General features: G+C 34.7%; 1 protein-coding gene across 1 annotated transcript; it reads left to right on the top strand.

Annotated features, from left to right (window-relative positions):
• The first annotated feature begins 433 nt into the window (after nt 1-433).
• On the top strand, nt 434-25,747 carry tpcn2 (two pore segment channel 2). The gene is made up of 25 exons (XM_065261574.2): nt 434-831; nt 4,834-4,886; nt 4,968-5,044; nt 8,246-8,423; nt 8,676-8,792; nt 9,908-10,014; nt 10,160-10,232; nt 13,873-13,972; nt 14,290-14,355; nt 14,444-14,508; nt 14,602-14,711; nt 15,723-15,804; nt 15,881-15,967; nt 17,566-17,685; nt 18,391-18,450; nt 18,626-18,754; nt 18,893-18,942; nt 20,006-20,105; nt 20,285-20,356; nt 20,435-20,508; nt 21,310-21,415; nt 23,240-23,322; nt 23,411-23,492; nt 23,663-23,754; nt 24,352-25,747. Exons 1-25 carry the CDS (start codon nt 720-722, stop codon nt 24,428-24,430), a joined length of 2,274 nt encoding a protein of 757 aa, XP_065117646.1. The 5' UTR covers nt 434-719; the 3' UTR covers nt 24,431-25,747.

Below are 25,747 nucleotides of genomic sequence, written 5' to 3' on the forward strand. Positions count from 1 at the left end.
CCCAGTATTGCTCAATCATGTTTTTACTCAGGTTATGACGTAAATAACTTTACAACAATCTGATTTTTTATTTATATTTTTTTGTCAAATAAATATTTGAATATATATTTATATACAATATAAAAATGTGAAAAGCAAAAATAAATAACAAAACACCAAAACAATATGCGCAACAAAACGAAAGCGCACTGAATGCACTACAAATCGTCCAAATTACGAAAGAATGATTCTTTTGAATCGGTTCCTTGTAAACAAACCATAATAAACAGCACATTTAGTTACAGTTTATCAAAAACGTAGCAAACAGTATTGTGTTAGCAACAAATATAGCTTGTTCCGCTGTGACTTATGTGGGACATTTCTGAGTAACGACGCCAAAGAAATAGTGAATCATTTTAGCTAGTGAATTGATCGAATGAGTCTTTTAAATGAACCAAATCTTCCCAACTCTCTCCAACATGAGAGAGCAGAAAGTGTGAGTTGAGTAAAGATATGGGAGGAGTTGACGTCCCTTAAAAAAACACCCCTGAAATGTTACGCATGGTACCAAACCAGAACGTTGGGAACGAAACCGAGAATGTTCAACGTTACTGTCAGACCAACAATCGGGTTATTTACAACAATGGACAGAAGATGTACACTAGTTTAGATTTGTTCACTACTCGGACACTTCGGACAGGGTTATTGTGAGTATTTGGAGACTCGTTTAGATTCACTTCATGGAGGAAGAGCCGCTGTTGACGGGAAACATTAACCGGAGCTCAGGTGATTATGGATCTCGTAAAGATTCACTCGCATCAACAGGACAATCTGATTCGGACACTGAAGACGGTATGTGTTCAACAAACTGAACTTAAATACGTGTTGTGTCCGTACATAACCTGTATTTTCCTACTGTAGTACTTTGCCATATAAGGCTACTAAATATTAAAGTTTACAAACGTATTTACTACAGTATGTCAATACACTATAGTTAATGTTACAGAATACTCAGTATACATTAACAAAGTAGTAATTACTAAAATATTCTACTACAGTAGGCTATACTTAACAGTAAATACTGAAGTATACTACATCATTCTTATCTACATTTTATTTTATATGCAGTTTTATACACAGTATGATTATGAAAAAAAACAACAGAAATGCAAATGGGTTTAATGGTTATAATGTGGTTGCATTGGTTTTAATAGATAGTATTGGTGTCTGTGGGTCTCTCTTGATAATTTGTTGGATTCTTCTAGTAGGATGTTATCTGGTGAACAGGAACCAATATAGATAGAGCACCAATAAAACCTACTGGAAAAGACCTTAAACACACACTACATAAAGGAATTTTGTAATGGTTTTAATGGTAAATTGCAGCAGATGGTTCATCATGGTATTTGTTTTGGAAACGCACATCACATTTACTTTAAACTTTTATGTTAGAATTAGGGCTGGGGAAAAAATCGATTATTCGATTAATCGTTTTTAAAAACGTGGTCGATTAAAAATCGATTCTCAAAGAGCTGAATCGTTTTTTTTTTTTTTTTTCGTATTTATATTTCATATTTATTTATTACCCACTTGTAAACTGCTGTTAAATGTTCTTTTTTATTAATATAGTATGTGTATTAAATCTATATTCATTGAGTTGAATCGAGAATCGAGTATAAAAACCTACCTGAGAACCGGAATCGAAAATTTTATCGAGAATCGGAATCGAATCGATTTGATAGCCTGTGAATCGAAATCGAATCGATTGAGAACATCTGAATCGATACCCAGCCCTAGTTAGAATTATGTACTGTATTTACATATATCTCAGATTTTTTGATAACTCGGTTACCTGCTGAAAACAATTAGCTATAAACTAGGAATTCTAATGGATTTAATGGTGGTTATAATGGAAAACTTTTCTGAACTCTGTCACTTAGAGACTGGTAAAGTGTTGGGTTGTTATCTGATGGACAGGAACCAAGATACAATACCAGCATTAAATCCTACTTTAATAAAACCCAACAACATGATACATAAAGAAATTTTGTAATGGTTTTAGTAAAATGCTGATGGTTTATAATGACAAAAAACATTATCATTTTGTGTAAGTGATACAGTAAAATTACAGTATTTATTCTTTATTAGTTTTTCCTCCAGTGTGATTTAATTAATCTGTGTTTAGTAATCTTTGTTTTTCTATTAAGATTGTGCACTGTGCATGTACTGTTGTTGTAAGACTGGTGTCATACACAGTGTTTGGTTTCTCTGTGTCATCCAGGAAAGCCTTGTGTCAATTTAACCAGGTTACTGTGCAGGGGACATATTACAGAAAATTTCTAAGTTGGGTCTTAACTTAAGATATGATGTATTAAATTAAGATTTTACGGCAATTCATATTACAGTCTTAAGTAGGGCTGCGTAATGATTAGTCACGACTATTCATTTGTAGAATAAAAGTTTTTGTTTAAATAAATATTATACACAGTACATCAACAAATATTATGTATAGCCTATATAAATACAAACACATGTATGTATAATTTTAAGGGAAAATATATTGATATAATAAATATTTATATTTATACATGATATAAATTATATATAAATATACAATGTTTATACACATGCAAATATTTCTTAAATAATGTCTGTGCATTTATATATACATAATTATTATACATATTATACACACACGTTTAATATGTAAACAAAAACGTTTATTTTGCAAACGATTAGTCGCTACTAATTGTTAGACAGCTCTAACCTTAAGTTGATTTAGGATTCGTCTTATCTCACCAAATCTTATCTCATCTTTAGGAAATCTTATATTGCTTAATTATGTTCGGCTATCAACTTTTAGTTCTGTTACCAAGCAACCAACAATGCGTAAGCTGCTGCTTTACAGTAAATAAAAAGAATTGTCCTTTTTAATTCAATGGGACAGAAATATTATTTTGATTAAATTCATTGTAATAATTCACAGTCTGTGTTTCTTATTATTGTTTTAGCATCAATGCGCTGCACAACATCTGTTACCATTCAATTGAAACATTTAGCAAATGTGACTAACAACTTAGGGAAAATTATTATTCCCAAGGTGGCTATAATTGCTAACAGAGTGCACTTCAACATTTGATAGAAACATGAGAAGCAGGGATGACAGAGATTGGAAGATCGCTCCAGCTTTGTGAGAAACACTGTGATTGTGTGAATAATGGGAGTGATGTAGTGAATTCAAAAAAATTCAAAGAGTAATCCAAAAACAAACATTGTTTACGTTTATCATCCTGGACTTTAAAACAAAAGTAATGTCATTCTTCCACAGGTCTATCATAATGTGATTGTTTCTGCTGGCTTTTATTTAAATGTTAAGTTAGGACACCTGTGGGGTAAAGTTAAGACCGTTTTTAAGATTGTTTGTCAATTAAGTTAAGACGCTGTCTTATCTGCAGTTAAGATAAGATAATGCACTCAGGAACCGTATTCTGTAATAGCTTTTGTCTTAAAGGACCATGCCATGACTTTTTGGGACTTTAGCTTATTCACCCACCTTTTTCATCTCCATGGGTACCATAACTCCCCACCTCACCCACCCCTAGCCTAGCTCAATACAAAAACTGGACGTCAATGGCTCCAGCTAGCATACTGCTCTCAATAAGGGAGAAAATAAAATAATAATAATAAAATAATAAAAATATATGTACACTAGTATCCTAGAACTTATAGCCACGTTAGTAATAATAGTTTTGTCACATTTGGTAAATGTTTAAATTGAATGGTAACTCACAGATGTTGTGCAGCGCATTGATGCTAAAACAATAATAATAAACACTGACTATGAATTATTACAATGAATTTAATCAAATTTAAAAGATAAAAAGGATAAAAAAATGAATGATGGTACCCTTTGATGTCAATAGTAGGAAAACCAAATACTATAGAACTCAGTGGTTGCCGCCTACTCAACTTTGTTCTTACAATCAGTTATCAAAATATCTTTTGTTTGTGTTCAACAGAATAAAGAAACTCATACAGGTTTGTAATAACATGATAGTGAGAAAATTATGACAGAATTTTCTTTTTGGGGTGAACTTTCCCCTTTAAATGTATAAAAAAATATATTTCGAAAAGGTCACATGATGGATCATGGTCTCAATATGATACAGCATTTTTAATCTGGTCTCTTGTTATTAACCTGGAAGAGTTTTTTGTTGATAATGTCAAATGTTATATTTCACATTTTATTTCAGATGATTTTGTTTAAGGAGCAGAGACCTAAATCTTAATCATTGTGGATGTTTGGTTTTCGTTTGTGTGAATCAGGATGATTGATTTCCTTTATAGGTTTTCTCTTTAGTGATATCCGTCTGTTATTATAAAGGCCAAATCCAGTATAAAGCCGAATCATTGCTTCGGCGTGTATTTACTGTCAGCTCAGCTCATGGTTTGGATTTGCTGGCTCATATCCTGTTGAAAAGCTCGGGTTTGGAAGGAAACCCTTGGATATCTTGTGACAATTTAAACTTATAGGGCTTCTGGTGGTTAAAACATCTTCATCTGATTATGTTTAAACGGGCAGGTTAAAGGGTGATATGTAGCAGTATGAGTTCCCATACATTTTGCATAAAAGTTATAGATGACCCCGTAACCTAGTTTGACCCAGACTTTGTCATTTAGTTTTACTGGAGTGCTGTTGGGAGCTTTTCATACTTTATATTGTTTTATAGGATATATTTAATATTTATATCAATATTTCCAAAACTACTTCTAAAAGATTGCATTTGTTTTAGGTTTACCATTATGCATTTTTTCACTTACTGTATATTTATTTATGTTTTGTCCTATGAAAAGATGCCGAACTTTATATCCAGCAAGCAGTTGTATTCATTGAAGATGCAATTCAGGTAAGAAAATGACATCAATTCTTGTCAGTGTTTAATATTTGCTGTGCTTTTGCTATATATATTATTTTCTCTTTCCCGCAGTATCGATCAATTAATCACAAGGTTGACTCTGGATCTTTACGGATATATAGGTGGTATTACTCCAAAATATGTCAATGGTAAGTTTAATCAAGCCTTATTTATTTGTAAAAGCAACCAAAAAACTTGTTTACTGTAATGAACCTACAATATTGGTTTTATTTCTTCCATGCAAAGATATGTTTAATAATATTTTTCTGGGTTTAGTATAAACATTGCTTGGTTTATTGTTACACACAGAGGCGTCATGCACAGTGTGTACAGCTACCCTTCATACTGTAATCATAATTATTAACCTAAATTAAACATCAAAACCTTTTGCTATATTCTTATAGACTACACAGACAAAGAGAGAAACATTTATGAATGATTTTATTGCTATTTTACACATTAATGAAAAGCTCATGCGCACAACAGTCACGTCTGTGATTGGCTGTACACTGTAAAAAATAAAAAGTTGACTTAACTTAAATTTTCAAGGCAACTGCTGCACAGCTTTTTTGAGTTTACTCAACTCTTGGATGATGTAGTTCACCTAACTCAATTTACTGAGTAATGTCAACTTACACCAAAAAGTTGAACCAACTTAAACTGATTAGGTAATAAGCAAATTTCTATGTTTACTCAACTAGTGACTAAGTTGGGTAAAGAGTAATTTAGTATATCCAAATTTAACTAATCTACATGTTTTGGACTGTGGTAGTTTACACAGAAAGGTCTCATAAACAAAGTCTTTGTCTGACTTAAACCAGAGACCTTTTTGTTGTGAGGCAACAATGATGCGCGCTAACTCGCCGTGCTGCCCTCTACACTGAACACACACTTCTCAATCATCATTCTTTCAAAATTACTCAACAAAGAAATATTTGTTCAAGTTACTTAATGTTCTTTGTTGAATGAACATTTTAAAGTTGGATTTTTTACAGTGTAATGATCAACACTGTAAAAACCGTGAATAAAAAGAAACCTGCTGTGATCTACATTTTTCGTTTTATTGTTTATTTAGTTGCATTGAAAGCATATCATTTTTAAATACTAGCCTATAAACATATTGGTAACACTTTAAAATGAGGTTGTATTAGAAAATGCATTAATTAACATGTACTAACAGTGAACAATATAGTTTTTACATGTATACATTTTTGTTAATGTGAATACGTTTGTTCATGTTAGTTCATGGTGCAAGCCATAATGCTTGGTTTTATAAATGTATTAGTAAATGCTGAAATTCACATGAACTAAGATTAATAAATGCTGTAGAAGTATTATCATTGTTAGTTCATTTTATCTTATGCAGTAACTAATTATTAACCAATCAGCATTATTGTTACCAACAATACTTAGTGTTACCAACATATTTATATAAAATTATTTTGACGCCAGAGTCAGAGCACATATGTGACTTTTTGCCCTTTTTATGTGGGAATCTAGATTTAACCTCTCGACGCGCACTAGCTCGCGGACGGAAGGACGTCAGTTTTTTTTTATGCTGCTAACAATATATAAATAGCCTACTGTGTACAAACAACAATAATAATAACACTACTATACATCGTTTAAAAGGTCTAAGGGTTTAGCGTCAGTGTATGGTGTCCGTTTTGAGATTAAATTGCTCTAGTATCATAAATATAGTATTTTATTACAGAAGTCCAGATAACAACATGCATAATATAAACTGACTCCTTACCTTTGTGCTGGTATAAGGAACGCGAATCGAATCCAGTCTGTTTCAGATGTGTGAATAACCCATAAAAACTCTCCAACAAAGTACATCCAATGACCAGTTTTGTCCACAAATGCGTATAATCCGTGAAATATGGATATATTTTCCATTGTTTACATCAGATTTCAGATGCACGTCTTGTAATAGATTATAATATACAATCTGAGGACTATTTACATCGTAACACTTGTATATGAGAGCACACTCGCGTTCAAAACCAGCGCTCGAACTTGATTGTACAAGTAGGCGGGAGTATAATACATAATATCCAAACAGCGCTGTCTAATATCGTGACGTCATCTGACTCGCGCGTTCCTCCAATGACTTCATGGAAAATATTGATAGACAGAACGTGTAGCCAATTAGAACACGAATTCAACGATCTTTGTGTGAAGCTTTATTTCCTGGTGTGGATACGGCATTTTATACGCTTATATAAGGATAAACAATAAAAAGAACGAACGTGTATGCATGTAAACAAAAGACTTTTATTTTGTGGCTGACTGGCACTTAGAAAAGGCACTAGTCTTACAAAAACTCTTGCAAGAACCTCATTTTTGGGTCTATTGACTTCAAACGTGAAATATAACTTCTTTAGACTTGTGGCTTTGGCCTCATTGCATTTCTAGGTTTCACACATATATTTATCATTAAGATTTTTAGTGTTAAAAAAGATGTTATGCAAAAAAAATTTTTATTACAATGTACTTCAGCCTCTCTAACTTTTTTTTTTTAATCTTAAAATAATTTTGAAACATGGAAAACGAAGCTCAAAGTGTCTTCTATCTAATGATACCACAGTTATGCTTATACTATAAATGGTTTAGTAAAAACAGCCCTTTTAGTGAAAGTAGGTATTTTCATGGTTTCAGGCCAGAATGGGGGTGCTTTTCAAGAGAATAAACATTAAGAAATGGACTTTGACCTTTCCGCTTTGCACAAGTGGTGCCAACGTCATTGTCAATTCAACGTCAATTCATTAATAATTTATTGCGTCCAGAATTAAGCAAGTGATTAAAACAGCGAAAATCTCAGAAATGTGAAGAGCTGATCATATTTTGCCCATGAAACAAAGTAACAGATGAAAAGATGCTTAATTGATTTTAAGTTTGCATGCAAACTCCACTTGGCTCACAAATCAAAATAAGTTTCAATGGGCAGGACGTTGTTGGTTACACAATGTCCCTGTCTGCTATAATTGCATGAATCATGCCAAAGTACAGGGTTTGCTGGCTTAACATGGTGAAAACGCAGTTAAAAGACACTAGATTATAGCACAGACCAGATTAGTAAGTGATTCTGTCACACTAATCTCATGTTAAGTCTTGTAGCTTCTGAAACTATATGAACGCTATCCCAGTCTTGCCCAAATGTAAGTGCATTACTGTAAATGTGATGTTTGTTTTTAAGGGGTGTGTCTGTCTTTAAAGTGTCTGTCTATTATTGTCACAAAGTATTTCCTGTTTAATGTATTTTAGCCTTAACTTTTTATGTACAGGGACTGAAAGTTTCTGTCAGTCTATAGACACATTTTGACATTTGAAGTGCTTTCTTGAAGGGGTCTGGGCTTCACCATTGCTGTTGTGTTGGCTCTGGCCTTCATTGAGAAACCCTCCTCTCTGACCTATACTTCTGATTTACGCTTCAAACCTGAGCCATGGCAGCCTCCGTGTGGATTGACCGAGTCTATTGAGATCGTTTGCCTTTGCATCTTCATTCTGGATGTCACTGTGAAGGTAGAAGAATAGAGATGTGCACATTTAATTTAATTTGATTTATAAAGTAATTTTTTGCTTAAATTATTACTGCAATATTTTAAGTAGCATGTGTCATAATAGTATAATAATATTATAATAATGTGGCTGCCATAATTGTAACCCTAATTTTCTTATAAATGTGCAACACTATGACATAACATAATATAAACCAATTATTATCGTTTTGCTCAGTATTATATCATTAATTAAAGGTCTGCTTTTTGTTTGTAGGGCTATCTGATTGGATGGGAGGAGTTTCGTTCAAACAAATGGCTAATTGGCTATGTAATAGTCATTTCAGCATCAGTTATTGATTGGATGTTGAGTATTAGCATGATGTGCAATGAGGTGAGTTTGACTAAACCACCCAAAACTGATTATTTGGAATTTCCCCACCTATAAACTGAATATTGGGTAACACATTACAAATGTTGTATTTGTTAACATTAGTAAATGCCTTTCGCTAACATGAACAAATAATGAACAATATAGTTGTTCAGCATGTATTAATCTTTGTTAGAGTTAGTTAAAGGCGGGGTGCATGATTTTTGAAAAACACTTTGGAGTCGGGCCGAGCACCAAAACACACTTGTAGCCAATCAGCAGTAAGGGGTTTTTATACTAACCGACATCGTTCCCTGGGTTGCGTATGTGTAGGGCGGGTCTATCAAAAGAAGGTCCAGATTCTATTGGGGTAGGTGCGTGTTTGTTTAGGTGATATCAAATGTCAACATTGGCTTTCAGAGATCATGCACCCCGCCTTTAATGCAAATACAGTTCATGTTAGTTCGTAGTGCATTAACTAATGTTAACAATAAGAACTTTTAATTTTATAATATATTAGTAAATGCTAAAAAATCAACCAAGATTAATAAATGGTTTAGAAGTATTGATCATTGAAGGATTTCTCCACTTTTAATAAAATATTTTGATAATTTACTCACCCCCATGTCTTCCAAGATGTTGATGTCTTTCTTTGTTCAGTGAAGAATAAATTAAGTTTTTGGAGGAAAACATTCCAGGATTTTTTTTCCATATAGTGGACTTTAGTGGACCTCAACAGTTTATAGTTTCAATAAAGTTTAAAGTTGCAGTTTCAATTTTCAAAGTTTCAAAGTTTTCCTCCAAAAATGTAATTTATTCTAGAAAGACATAAACATCTTGGATGACATGGGGGTGAGTAAATTATCAGAATTTTTAATAAAAGGTGAAATATTCTTTAAATGTTAGCTAATGCTTTTATTAAAGTGTTACCAAATATTGATATGGAAATATTGATTTTGACAACCATACACTTATCAATAGTCCAACCGTAAACAGAAATGTATTTACTGTCAGATTAGGCATACATTTTTCATTAAATTCCATTTAATGTTACAATAATAAAAGCAGAAGTATTGAACATGTACAGTATCTTGAGATATGTCAGACTGATTGATGTCACACTGTCATGTGACCCACAGGGTTTAAGGGTCAGGAGATTGATACGGCCGTTTTTCCTCCTGCAAAACTCTTCCCTCATGAAGAAAACTCTAAAAAGTTTAAAAAAGACTCTTCCAGAGATTGCAAGGTAAACAGTTCATCTTTATGAGAGGGGTTTTGTTCAATTTCATTCCAACCTTGGTCAATATTTTCACTTCTCGGTATGTGTGCAATGTTGATACTGTAATTTGAAGGTTGTGAAATAAACATTTTTTTCCTCTTGTCCATTTCAGCGTCCTTCTGCTTCTGGCCCTGCATCTCTGTTTATTCACTATGATTGGAATGCTGATGTTTTCTAAATCAGATGTAATAATTTATTACACTCTTATTTTTATTTTTCACTTTAAAAATAAAAAATATAACATTTTTGCTACCTGCACCCTTAAAAATAAAGGTGTTTCACGATGCCATAGAGCAGTCCAAACTACGGCCAAAGTTGGCCCGCAATGTTAAAGTGAATATATTTTATTAATATACATGCATACTTGAAGGTCACGAAACTCAACGAATTCAGGTACTATAGGCTAATAATGGAGAGGTCGAGGCAATGGCACATAGACAAAAGGAAATTAAAAAATGATTGGTAAAATTATTTCTTTTTTTACAGTTACCTTTAAAAATATAACTGCATTGGTTATGCATAAACAGAGTAATGTTTGCTTATTTATTTTTTAAATATTTGAAAATTATAAATTAGGAGAATCAGGGCAACTTAAATGTTAATATAACACGGCAACATTTACTTTCGGCCCACAGCCCTCAGTCAGGTTTGATTTTTGGCTTATGGTAGGAAAAGTTTGGCACCCCTGCTATAGAGGAACTATTTCGGACTGAATGGTTTAATAAAGAACCTTTCTGTTCCGTCTAAAGGCTTCTTTAGATTATAAAAATGTAAGACAGAAATCATTCTTTATAGAAAATTTGACTGAATGGTTCTTTGATAACGTTAAATTATGCTTCTATGGCATCACTGAGAAGAACCTTTTAGCACCTTTATTTTTAAGAGGGTGTATAATAAAGACCTGTTCACGCCAACAATAATATCGATAAAAGTTTACTATAAAGATAAAGTAAAAAAGTGTCTTAAATGTATTAAAATAGAGTGCCTCAGGGATGACAGATTTGTGTAGGTCAACCTGGAAGTCAAATGGTTCCCTGGCAAAAAAGCCTATTCATTTTTCTCATAGACTTTTGGCTTATCGCAAAAATAAGCTCTTTGTTTAACAAAAGTTTATGACACTTACACGTTAAATTCATAAAAGTTATGTTCATCTATGAAGACTAACTTGTTGGACAAGACATGTAAGTCTCTTTAACTTTGTTAAAGGGACAGTAAGTAGGATTTTCCCCCATCTTAATTTTGCATTCAAACGAATAGTGCTCTCTAGCGCCTCGCTTTTCCGAATGCGTGTTGCAACTACAGTAGCCGTTATGTACTCACTGATCTCCTTGTCCGTTTCAGCCAACCCAGTCTCACCCCATTTCGTCAATATTTGACGACACTTGACCATTCGTCATATGTTGACGTGAAGGGTATACCTTTCGCGTCATTTTTTGACGAACTGGGGACTTCAATACTATTACGTCCGTTGCATTCTCTTTCCTATTTTATTACCATTTGCGCGTCGGTTTAGGGTTAGATTTACATAATGACATCCCTACCCAAACCTAACTCTAACCCCAACGCCAGGTGACAACTGTTTCTAACCCCAACGCCAGGTGACAACTGTTTAATTTCGCATACACTGTTTAATTTCGCGTACACTGTTTAATTTCGCGTAATCTAACCCTAAACCGACGCGCAAATGGTAATAAAATAGGAAAGAGAATGCAACGGACGTAATAGTATTGAAGTCCCCAGTTCGTCAAAAAATGACGCGAAAGGTATACCCTTCACGTCAACATATGACGAATGGTCAAGTGTCGTCAAATATTGACGAAATGGGGTGAGACTGTGTTATTTCAGCTGGTTCACGTGTGGAAACGCATTGCAGTAGGCTAGTGCTTTTTGTCCCTTTCTGCTATTATAGTTTTTTAGTATGGGGGAACGACATGGAAGCCTCCTAGGACTAACCCGTTCAATGCTTACAAAGAAAAGTCAGATCATTAGCAGAGGTCATTTGACACCAATGAGGACATATTTATGAAAAAAGACATTGACTAATAAGACACTTAAAAAACTACACATTGTCCCTTTAAACACAGAGCTTATTTTTTTGCTGTAATCCAAAAGTCTATAGGAAACATGAATGAGCCGGCTAACTTCCGGGTTAGCCTACAAAAATACATCATTAATGCAGCACTCTATATCTTAGTCACATTGATAGCACTTTTAATGTAGCTGATGACCGTTAAAACATTGAAAGCCATTCAAAATCCATGTAAAACTGTGGCGTACAAGCTCACAATCATAGATATGTATACATAGATACGTCATTCCACCGCTTCATTTAAGTAGACCTGCCGGCCATTTTGGAATGGTCCAGTTGCTGATGTCACTCACAGAACACAACACACACACAACACTAGCTGGGTTTTCATTCAAAAATCTCTTCAAAATTCGCACAAAAAACAAACAAATGCGAATTAGGTGCGTTTCCATCAAGTTGTTCGAGCAGATGACGGTGGTATTGGTAACCTCGTAACTGACAGTAAATAAAATAAATTAGAAATTGAAGACAGGGCATTAATAAATTTAAAATAAAATAAATTAGTGCAGTTTGCACAGAAGAAGAAAAGCTGAATTTTTGATGCAGGCACTAACAGCAAGGGCATTATGATAGTCGAGCCCCATATTTGGGAAAGACATGGTCAGCTGATACAGCTAGATGATCAGAATTTATTCTGCAGATGCGTTTCCATCTCCCATTAGTCGCATTTACTCTTTTTCGCATGAATCAAAAACCACCTCAAGCGAGCATAAAAACATTTTTGCAAATTTTTATTTGAAATTTGGCATTTCCATCACTTGTTTTGTGATACTTTCAAATGTGCATATAGTCAAGGTGTTAGAAACTTAGGTACTGGTTAATTTCCCCCCGCCATTATCTTGTCAATTAAGAGAAAACTTTTGCATGAAACAAACGTGTTCCTGATGTTTTATGTTAATCTGTAATACTGAGATTATCCACTAGATGGCTAACCCAATTTATAAAAAAAACGTAACAAGATGAAACGTTTATTTTTTTTACAGTTTTGTTTGTTAGAAAACAGATGGTCTGTTCTTTAATATATATATATATTTATTTATGTGTATTTTTATATATTTTTTGAAGAAAATTTTCCTGAAAGGAATTTTATGAAACTTTAAAATCACAAAAAAATGTTGGCGGGGAATGAGTTAACATACGGCATTGGACCGTTCCAATATGGCTAACGACTTGGGTATAGCGGCCCATAGAAACAGCCGCTAATGACATATCGATGCTTATTTTTATATATATATATATATATATATATATATATATATATATATATATATATATATATATATATATATATATATATATATATATATATATATATATATATATATATATATATATATATTGTAGCAACTGTCTTATTTTCTGTGACGTATATCCAAGTGAAATGCATTTTGAAATGAAAATGTAGGGCTAGACTTTAATTCGTCCGTCGAGGATTGTTGAAAGTTGGGTCATGTTGGGACTTGCCCACCTGCCTTACCCCGTAACGCGCAGTAAAGAAAGATCGTTTTGAGGATGGGAGGAAATTTGCATTTTTTATTAAAAATTATGAGGACACATTCATTTTTTTTTAATGAAGATCACAGATAAGTAATTTGTAAAAAATCCCACAATATAAAAAAGTTTTTAATTTCAATTTCTTTGTGACTTTACAGTTATCAATATAGCTGTTTTTATACTGTGAACATACTTTTAAACTTTAAAGGATATGAACACTATTTATGTAAATCTTTTTGTAGGACCCCACAAAGAATGGAGAGTGGCAAACATACTTCAAAAACATGCCAATGGCCCTCTCATCACTGCTGGTTCTTCTCACGACCGCCAATAATCCCGACGGTACGTCTTCATTTAACTTTGACGGTTTAGGTGTGAGGTGTGAGTCTCTGAATGACTCAGTGTATAGTCATATATAGTTCAGTGACGCATTCTGCCACTACTGTGTCGAATCTGCGTGTCATCGCCTCTGGTCGATGGTAGTGGAAGCTGTGAGTCATTTGGTTAAACTTTAAAGCACATGATGTCTTGTGATCTCTCACACTTTTACAGGTACCTGAATGCGTTTACAGATAACCGCTGTAAAGTTACACCGATGGCCTTCCTGTATTTAAGGTATTATGGTGTAATAACATCATGATCTCTTTCTCTGTTTACAGCCATGATTCCTGCATACTCCCTGAACCGTGCCTATTCTATATTTTTTATACTGTTTAGTGTGTTTGGTAAGTTGTATGTCAATCATTTAAGTTTAAGTAGAGTATGTGACCTATGAATGCATTAAATATAGATTTGTTTTTGTGTGTCTGCTAGGAACATATTTGTTGATGAATTTAATGACGGCTATTATTTATAACCAGTTCAGGGGATATTTTCTGGTTAGTGACATACTCCATTAAACTTTTTTTAGGTATAATGCACTAAAAAGAGCATAAATGATTGACTTTATGATCTCCGCCCACTTGTTTTAGATGTCAGTCCAGACGTCTATAATCAGGAGACGTCTGGGTATCCGGGCTGCATTTGAGGTGTTGTGCTGTCCGGGGAGAGGACACACCAGCAGTCAATCCGAAGGCCATGTGTAAGACCAGATCTTCTAACTTAATGCATCTAACTGCTTTTTGGACACTTTGTTTATGATTAGCATGAGGAATCCAACTCTTAAAGGGATAGTTCACCCAAAAATCAAAATAATGTCATTAATGACTCACCCTCATGATGTTTATCTTCAGAACACAGTTTAAGATGTTTTATATTTAGTACGAGAGCTTGTTGACCCTTCACTGAAAATCTACGTACGGTATAATGTCCATGTCCAGAAAGGTAATAAAAACATCATCAAAATAGTCCATGTGACATCAGTGGGTCAGTTAGAATGTGTTGAAGCATCGAAAATACATTTTGGTCCAAAAATTACGACTTTATTCAGCATTGTCTTCTTTTCCACATCTGTTGTGAAGCGCATACGCGAGACTAAAGTCACATGACTGCAGTGACGCGACCGACGTGTTATCTGGTGCGCCCCAGCTGTTTTTTTCGTGCGCCCGGGCTTCGTTTAGAGTCTGAGGGAGACGCACGCTGTAAGTTTGCAAACATGTTTGAGGATAACATGTCAGCCGCGTCACAGCAGTCATGTGACTTTAGTCTCGTGCATGTGCTTTACAACAGACGTGGAAGAGAAGAAAATGCTGAATGAAGTCGTAATTTTTGTTATTTTTGGACCAAAATGTATTTTCGATTTCTCAACACATTCTAACTGATCCACTGATGCACATGGACTACTTTGATGATGTTTGTATCACCTTTCTGGACATGGACATTATACCGTACGTAGATTTTCTTAAAACGGTGTTCCGAAGAGGAACAAAGGTCGTACGAGTTTGTAACGACATGAGGGTGAGTCGTTAATGACATTATTTTCATTTTTGTGTGAACTATCCCTTTAAACATTGTTAATAAGTCAGAATGCATGAAATAGCTTTAACCCCCCCCCCCCCCCCCCATTTAAGATTCAGTCTGGATCTGTAACCATTCACTATTAGGGTTTTACTGTATGCCTTGTGACATCACTTCCTCTCCTGTTACTGCTCAGGGAGCGAGTGGCCGTTCCCATGTTTCTGCAGGTCATGGGTAGAGTTCATATGAAGTCTTACTACAGAGGAGCCATCGTTAAGGTTAGTACAGATCTCAGAACAGTTTGTTATACTCGAGTGCTCACCGATCGTGACTTACAGCATGTTTGTGTCTCAGGCTGCTCAGCAGTTTCCAGATGGCTTTATCAGCGGCGAGGCCTTCCAGAACCTGTTCAACGAACTGGACAAAGATTTTATCAAAGAGGTTTGCTTCCTCTTTTTCAGTACAGAAGGATTAGTTGCACAGTTGGCTGATTTTAGGACATCATGATAATACATTATTTACTGTAAATTTGTAGATGTCATTTACATTTCATGCAAATTTATTAGAGCTGGGCAAAAAAATCACCTGCGATTCTCCAATTCTCATTCGTGTCTCTTGAGTAAAGCCGGTTCCTTGATTAGTAGTAAATCGCCATAACCTGCTTTCAGAGAGAGCGGCATTTACTACACAGAGCCAAATTCAACCAAGAAGATTGCAAAATCGCCTTCATAATCGTGGGAATTCGCCTAACTTCTCTGTGAAATATGGCTCTAGTAAATGCACGCGATTTTTTGCCCAGCTCTAAGATTTATACAAAGCAACGTATATTTTTAAAAGTTTGTGCACTCCCTGAGAATTTAACCAATTACTTTTGAACTTACAAGAACAAGTAATTTTTTTGTCTGGTTGACAAAATTCAGAATTGAAGAATTGTGACCCGCACCAAAAAAAACCTCACAAGTCGCACGGGTATATTTTTAACAATAGCTAACAATACGTCTTATGGGTCAAAATTATCCATTTTATTTAGCCTAAAATCATTAGGATAAGATCGTGTTCCATGAAGATATTTTGTAAATTTCCTACCGTAAATATATAAATAATAGGGCTGGGCATAGATTAATCTAGATTAATCTCATACAAAATAAAAGTAATTTTTTGCCTAATATATGAGTTTGTGGTGTGTGTAAATAACATGTATATTTAAACACACACACACACACACACACACATATTTATAAGAAATATATATATTATATATATATATATATATATATATATATATATATATATATATATATATATATATATATATATATATATATATATATATTATATATTATATATGTATATAATATTTTATTTATAATTTTTTTTATATTATATATGTATATAATATTTTATTTATAATTTTTTTATTTATATATATAATATAGAATATATAAAAATATAAATAAATATATATACACATGTAAATGTTCCTTAAATACCAACACGAATGTGATGCAAAAAAATACTTTTATTTTGTATGAGATTAATTTAGATTAATCTATGCCCAGCACTAATAAAAAAAATATTTATTGTTAGTAATATGTGTTGCTAAGGACTTCATTTGGACAACTTTAAAGACAGTTTTCTAAATATATACATTATTTACACCCTCAGATTTTCAAATATCTTGGCCAAATTTTGTCCTATCCTAACAAACCATACATTGATGGAAAGCTTTTTTTTAGCTTTCAGATGATGTATAAATCTCAATTTTAAAGAAAAAATACCTTTATGACTGATTTTGTGGTCCAGGGTCACAACTGGCTCCCTATTCTTTCATTCAAACTGCAGTTTACTAATTTGTCACAACAAATAGCTGTATGCAAAATACAAAAAGCATGGATTATTAACTATCATGGATTATCATCTGTGTATAGGGAATTTTTTTTCAATTTACAGCAGTTTTGTGCATAACCCGGTTACATAGAAATTCTGTATTGATTCCCATAAATGTTATAAACAGGTTAGTCTTGTGTTTTTTTGTGCAGCATCCACAGAAACCCGAGTACAGTTCCTCTGTCCTGCAGCAAATCCAGCGGATCTACAGTCATTACTACATCACTGTACTGGGAAACATCGTCGCTTTGGCAAACGTCATGTGCATCTGTGTAAGAAACACATCAACGCATACACCATCCTAAATATACTAAATAAGACAAATAAAAAATGATCACAAAATATAAAATATTGCATGATTAAATGTGTTACTTTTATTAAATGTATAATACATTTATTATTCGTTATATCCATGAAAATATTAAGATATAATGTGAAATGTCTAGACCAGGGGTCTTCAACCTTTTTGTGAGCAAGGGCTACCACAATGGATAAAACAATCTAGAGGGCTACTTTTTGATATGGTCTACTCAAAACCTTTTTATTTTACTTGTTGATCTTTTTATCATTGTTTAAATGTTAACATACATAAAAGAAGCCAAACTAATATACAAAATATGTAATAAATAAATAAATATTACAATTGAGATTGAGAATATTAATAGAATGTGCTTTGGCGGGCACCTTACAGACTCTGTGTAGGCAATCTGGTGCCCGCGGGCACCATGTTGGAGATCACTGGTCTAGGGCAATTTTATCTAAACTATTCAGCTAACAGTCAGATAATAATTGAAAAAGTAAAATCATTAATCAATTGAGCTCTTGTTTTATAAACGTGCAATGAGGACATCTTGTGGATAGTAGATGTAACAACAGCTATTCCTCATAGACTCATCAGTCCATCAGTTGCATAAAACATTACACAAATAGCTCAGGTTCATCTCTGATATCTTGTGGATTTCTTTTCTTTTTTGCAGACTGTGTTGGTTCTAGATTCAGAGAAATCTGCATCAGAGAGAAATTACTACTACATGGAGGTACAGAAATTATCATTTCAGCTTTATAATGCTATTGGTTAGTTTATGTGTGAACAATTTTATCACGTGCTGTATTATTTCTAACATAATGTTTGATGATTTTTTAAACCTTTATGCTATCCGTATAAAGTACAGAGTGTATCAATGAATAATGCAAATATTTTTTGTCTTTTAGATCATCAACTGTGTTTTCATCATGTACTATTTAATAGAGATGTTACTAAAAATACTGGCTTTTGGTTGGAGAGGTTACCTGTCTTATAAAAGTAACATTTTTGATGGAGTTCTTACTGTTATTTTGCTGGTAAGACATTTTTTATTAGTTCATGCGTCTGATTTAATTCAAAATCAAACCCTAAAGGGTTTCACTACTAGAGGATAAAGTTGGTAAAGAAATAATTTTGGTTATTGAAGACGGTTTGTGTTATTTTATTCTTGACAGGCGATTCAGATTGCTATATTAATCACATACAGGATTTCTCTTTCAAAAGCGTGAGTACTGTATGTGTAGTTTGTGCTATTATATGTTACCCTGGACCACAAAATCAGTCATAAAAGTTATTTACTTTTACTTTCCATTGATGTATGGTTTGTGATGATGTGACAATATTTGGCAAAGATGTAACTATTTGAAAAACTGAAATCTTGAGGTGGCAAAAATATAAAAATTTTGAGGAAATTGACTTAAAAGTTGTCCAAAGGAAGTCACAAAAATAAAGTTTTGATATATTTATGGTAGGAAATTTACAAATTATCTTCCATGAGCTTTACATAATTTCCAGTGTTCGAATTGAGGGGGGCCGGGGTGGTCCAGGACCTCAAGCATTGAGGGACCCCCATAAAGCACAAACATATAAATTGAGGGTCCCCTGGTTTTTATTAAAATACTAAATTAATTAAATTTAAAATTATTGTGCTGCTCTGCCACAAAGCGATATTATACATAATTTCACAATAAACTAATCCAAAAGATTTCTTTCTGAAATAAATCTAAACTCTCAAGTGCGCCTCACGCTGTTTTCTGGAGGAATTGACAGATTGTTATATTAAGGATTAAGTTAGGGGATTTTAAAACATTATTCTCAAACTATTATTTCAATTAATTTGAGGGGTAAAAATGGTTATAGGGTTAGCATAATTTGGGGTTTCTTTGATTAAAACGTTAATCCACGACCAATAAAAAATGTTGATCCAGGATCATATCTACTTTGTAAAATCACGGCGACACTATGACGTGGGGGGCTTGCCGGGTAAGGGGGGGTTAACGGTTAACCTTTATTTAACCAGATAAAAACCAGGCTTAGCTAGGGGACCCCCATAATCTTTGACAAAATTCGAACATTGATAATATCCTAATAATTGTTTTGCATTAAAAAAATCCATCATTTGGACCCATACAATGTATTTTTGGCAGTCGCAACAAATATACCCGTGTGACTTATGACTAATTTGTGCTCCAGGGTCACATACAGAGTATTGTTGAAATGATTTCTCAAATCATCTCTCATGCTGTTCTCTCAATGATTTGATCTGATGATGTTTGTCATTCTGACAGGGATTCGGGGTCAAAGGATTTAATATCATTATGGGAGATGGTGCGACTGGTCAACATGTTAATCGTTTTCCGCTTCCTCAGGATAATTCCAGAAATCAAGGTTGGCAATACGAATCATATTAACAACACACAAATTACATTTTTGTTCAGGTGATATGTGACCCTAAGCAGGGTTAAGTCTCAGAATCTCATTGATTTCAGACTTGGACATGATCATATTTAATATTAAAGTATTCACAAAAATATAATTCATTTTTTTATTGATTGTTTTCACTTTAGTTGATGGCTGTAGTGGCAAGCACTCTTGTAGACCTGGTGAAAAACTTACGGGCATTTGCTGGAATTCTATTGGTGAGAGCCGACTCAGTATTTGTGTCACTTCTTGGTGGTGATCTCAGTTTCCTAACATCTGTGTCTTGTCTGATCCAGGTGGTTTACTACGTGTATGCAGTTTTTGGTATCTGGCTTTTCCAGGGTGCTATAACCGCCCCATCAAACATGAGGTACCTTTTATTAACATCCCGTAAAAGATGACGTCTGATGACTAAGTGTTTGTAGTCAAGACCGCCTAAACCGAGACCAAGACTTTGAGGGCTTAAGAGCTGATGATAAGATCAAGGCAGGGCAAGATGTCATATTGAAATTATAATAAGTAAATGCAGAGGTGAATTTTATAGGATTTCCTACACTTTGAGCAAACAAATACAAACACTAAGGGGGCGATATGGATTTGTTTTTTAAAATATTATTATTATAATGCCAAAATAGTGATTTTACATAAACATTAACAAGAAGTTAATATTAAGTGACATTTTAGACACAATTTCATAAAACAGCACTCTTGCTCTTGTGATGATGGTGTTGTGTGTAGATTTAAGTGGCATCTAGTGGTGGGATTCTGAATTGCAATTGGTTTAGTCCACAGCTCACTCCTCACTTTCGAAGCACATAGAGAGGATACAGGACAAACATGTCATTGTCTAAGACAGCGTAGTGATGAAATGCGCTCTATAGAGAAGTTTGGGGTTACTTTAAAAACATGGCGGTGCGAAATAGTGACTTCCATTGTAAGAGGACCTGCGGTGTCAAGACCAAGTCCAAGTGAAGTCAAGACCAAGACAAGACCCAGACCATCCAAAAATTTGGTTTTACGACCGGTATCAAGTACTACAACACTACTGATGATGTACAGTATTACTAGAGAAAGATTCTCGTGTGATGCTAATGTTTTTCATTACAGTTCGTGATTCTGTTGTTACTCAATATGTCATGAATCTGAATTATATCTAAACCTCTTTTTTCAGTGTGATCTATAACTCCAGTATTGTGAACCTCACTGGTGCCTACACCATGAGTTGTGGCTCTTACGAACAACTGGAATACTGGCCAAACAACTTTGATGATTTTGCTGTAAGTTTCCTAGAGAATAATCCCGGCTTCCCTTCCCATCATGCACTCACAGACCACTCATCATTTGAGCTATATTGCATCCAAAAGCTTTCCATCAAAAGCTAAGTTTTAAAGGGATAGTTCATTCTGTCATCATTTTCTCATTCTCATGTTGTAATAAATCTGTATGAATTATTTTTTTCTAATGAACACAAAAGAAGATATTTTGATAAATGATGGTAAGGATTATTAGGAACACCTGTTCAATTTCTTATTAATGCAATTATCTAATCAACCAATCACATGGCAGTTGCTTCGATGCATTTATGGGTGTGGTCCTGGTCGAGACAATCTCCTGAACTCCAATCTGAATGTCAGAATGGGAAAGAAAGGTGATTTAAGCAATTTTGAGCGTGGCATGGTTGTTGGTGCCGGACGGGCCGGTCTGAGTATATCACAATCTGCTCAGTTACTGGGATTTTCACACACAACCATTTCTAGGGTTTAAAAAGAATGGTGTGAAAAGGGAAAAACATCCAGTATGCCGCAGTCCTGTGGGCGAAAATGTCCTTGTTGATCCTGGAGGTCAGAGGAGAATGGGCCGACTGATTCAAGCTGATAGAAAAGCAGCTTTGACTGAAATAACCACTCGTTACAACCGAGGTATGCAGCAAAGCATTTGTGAAGCCACAACACGCACAACCTTGAGGGGAAGGGCTACAACAGCAGAAGACCCCACCGGGTCCCACTCATCTCCACTACAAATAGAAAAAAGAGGCTATAATTTGCACGAGCTCACCAAAATTAGACAGTTGAAGACTGGAAAAATGTTGCCAGGTCTTCTGTTGAGACATTCAGATGGTAGAGTCAGAATTTGGCGTAAACCGAATGAGAACATGGATCCATCATGCCTTGTTACCACTGTGCAGGCTGGTGGTGTAATGGTGTGGGGGATGTTTTCTTGACACACTTTAGGCCCCTTAGTGCCAACTGGGCATTGTTTAAATGCCATGGCCTACCTGAGCATTGTTTCTGACCATGTCCATCCTTTTATGACCACCATGTACCCATCCTCTGATGACTACTTCCAGCAGGATAATGCACCATGTCACAAAGCTTGAATCATTTCAAATTGGTTTCTTGATCATGACAATGAGTTCACTGTACTAAAATGCCCCCCACAGTCACCAGATCTCAACCCAATAGAGCATCTTTGGGATGTGGTGGAACGGGAGCTTCGTGCCCTGGATGTGCATCCCACAAATCTCCATCAACTGCAAGATGCTATCCTATCAATATGGGCCAACATTTCTAAAGAATGCTTTCTTGAATCAATGCCACATAGAATTGAGGCAGTTCTGATGGCGAAAAGGGGGTCAAACACAGTATTAGTATGGTGTTCCTAATAATCCTTTAGGTAGGGGTAGGTCCTTTGTGCTTACCATCATTTATCCTTTATCAAAATATCTTATTTTGTGTTTAGCAAACTAAAAAAACTCATACAGGTTAAGAACAACATGAGGGTGAGTAAATGTTAAATTTTGGGTGAACTATACCTTGGATTGGCTACAATGAGTCCTACAATGATTGTGAGCTTTGACGTTGTTTAATGGCTTAGTTATGGAAGGATATTTTGTTTTGTTTGTAATGCTATGAAGTGAAAAAGATACTGTATCTACAAACACACACCAATGCAATATATATTTATATACAATGCAGTTATGGTTTGACCCCCAAGAAAGCACGTATATTTATAAATATGTGTCTTTGGATAAAAGCATCTGCAAAATGCATGAATATAAATGTATTGCGCTTTACATATTTTTCATGTGACGTCTCTTTCAGTCCTCTTTGGTCCTGCTGTATAACATCATGGTTGTGAATAACTGGCATGTCTTCACAGACGCATACACCAGATATACTACAGAGTAAGAGCAGCTCCATCAACACACATGCCATTGTTTGTTTTGGATGGGTGGGATTTTGTAACCTCATACCCCAATCCTCTCTTGTCAGGTGGTCTTTGGTGTACTTTGTGGCCTGGTGGTTGACGTCTTCAGTTATGTGGGTCAACCTGTTTGTGGCCCTCATTTTAGAGGTATGATGTAGATCTTTTGTCGTAAATAATGATATGTTTGATGGTAAGTCGGTACTTTGGAAACAATACTGATGCTTACAGGAAAGTGAGTGATGAAATTGCATGAAATAAATAAACAATGAATCAATTCCTACACGTCATTCAATCTCACTGTTATGCATTGTTTCCAGAACTTCACTTATAAGTGGGACAGAAGTAACACGCTGTCTGTTGCGGAGGTGGAGATGATCGCATATCAAAGCACCGTTCAGCTCATGTTCAGGTATGAATTCAATTTTAAGCAATAACAGGACTCTCATTTTGCATTGTGTTGTGATTTTGGTGGGCACACGAGTGCATGCATGAGTTCTCATTTAAAATCTGAAATTTTTGGGATAAAAGCATCTGCCAAATGCTTAATGTAAATTAGCATGTGTGTTCCATGTGTTCGAACCATAGACTGTTAAAAATATGGACGTAGTGTCCGTGACATCAACCGTAGGTTTGTGAACAGCATTTTCGAAGCCCAAAGTAGGCGGAGACGGGAACCGGGAAGTGGTGGTCCTAAGGGGACTGGTTGTTGAAACCACGCCCACCTAGCTCGACGGGAGTGACATCAGCGACAATTCATCTGTCACTCATGTGGTCCCGGCCTTTATAATGCAGAACGTTAAGGCTTAATATAATTTAAACGGATGAGTTACAAAAAAAGGAAGGTTTCCCCTTTTGCACTCCAAACGCAATGCATAACCATTGAGCTATACAGGAGCACATCCAAAATTAGGTCAAAGCAGGATTTTTATGTTGTGTTTGTTGTCTTGTGATTCATCTAACAGTACTGTTCATCACAAAATTGTCCTTTTTCCTTTTCTTTTTATAGAGAGCATGTCCAAGAGCCAACAGAGGAGGAATTACTAGCACAACTACAACAACACCCTCATCTCCACCTCACCTGGTGACCCTAAGCTCATACACCCTCATCTTCACCCCACGTGATGTCTTTAATACATACAATGACATAATTGTGGCAAAACACCCAGAATCCTGTAGGATTGTGAAGGCCTCGTGTTTACTAATCCATCAATTTCTGAAGGCCTGTTTTCCATTATGGGATCTGTGTTCAGGAACAGCGGTTTTTCGTGAGACTTCAGATAAAGAATTAAAGGGACACTCCACTTTTTTTTAAAATATGCTAATTTTTCAGCTCCCATAGAGTTAAACATTTGATTTTTACCGTTTTGGAATCCATTCAGCCGATCTCCGGGTCTGGCGCTAGCAATTTTAGCATAGCTTAGCATAATCCATTGAATCCAATTAGACCATTAGCATCACGCTAAAAAATAACCAAAGAGTTTCAATATTTTTTCTATTTAAAACTTGACTCTTCTGTGGTTACACTGTGTACTAAGAACGACAGAAAATTAAAATTTGTGATTTTTTTTTAGGCAGATATGGCTAGGAACTATACTCTCATTCTGGCGTAATAATCAAGGACTTTCCATGGCTGCAGGAGGTGCAATGATATTACGCAGCGCCTGAAAATAGTCCCCTTAGTAAGTTTAATTGGCAGGGGAGTATTTTCGGGCAGCCATAATCCTGGAAACCTCCCCATAAAGTGTAAGATTTACAGATGTAGAGAAAATCGCAGATTATGAATACAAGATATCCTCTGTGTGCAGATAAATCATGGAAAACAAAGGGACATAGATCATTGCTGTCTTAAATGTTTTTATTTTTCTGTGTTGGTGATTTCTAGATTGTTATTCATTGTAAAATATTTGTCCAGTGCATTTATTTATAAAATATATTGATTATATCTTGCATTCTGAATCTCATAAATTTAGGAATGTCTATATTGTATTTTGTCACCAAAAAAAAAAAAACGGTAAAACTTTACAGTAAAGTTGTATTTGTTTTAACATTCAAATTAGTGCACTGACTACACTGCACCTTCGGCAATCGAAAGGGAAGCATGGCCTGTTTAGTGTTTTACCACAGGCATTTTTTTTTCAAAGAAACCTTTGGGGCCATGATCCAGATTTGGAAATCCCATGTTTTGCAATCCAGGATCAGGTAAACCATTTAACTTTAGTCCTGGTTTTTTAAATCAAAACTGGATTGGGTCTTTTACACACTTTTCATATGAGCTATTCTGGATTACTGGTGTTATATATGTGATCACATGTCAATGTTGACTATTAGCTATGTAAAAATACAGCAGGGAGTTTGGTCAGTATGTGTTTTTACTTGAAAAGACAATAAAACAACACAACATT

This window comes from Paramisgurnus dabryanus, chromosome 2 (genome assembly GCF_030506205.2).
Source record: "Paramisgurnus dabryanus chromosome 2, PD_genome_1.1, whole genome shotgun sequence".
Classification (NCBI taxonomy): domain Eukaryota; kingdom Metazoa; phylum Chordata; class Actinopteri; order Cypriniformes; family Cobitidae; genus Paramisgurnus; species Paramisgurnus dabryanus.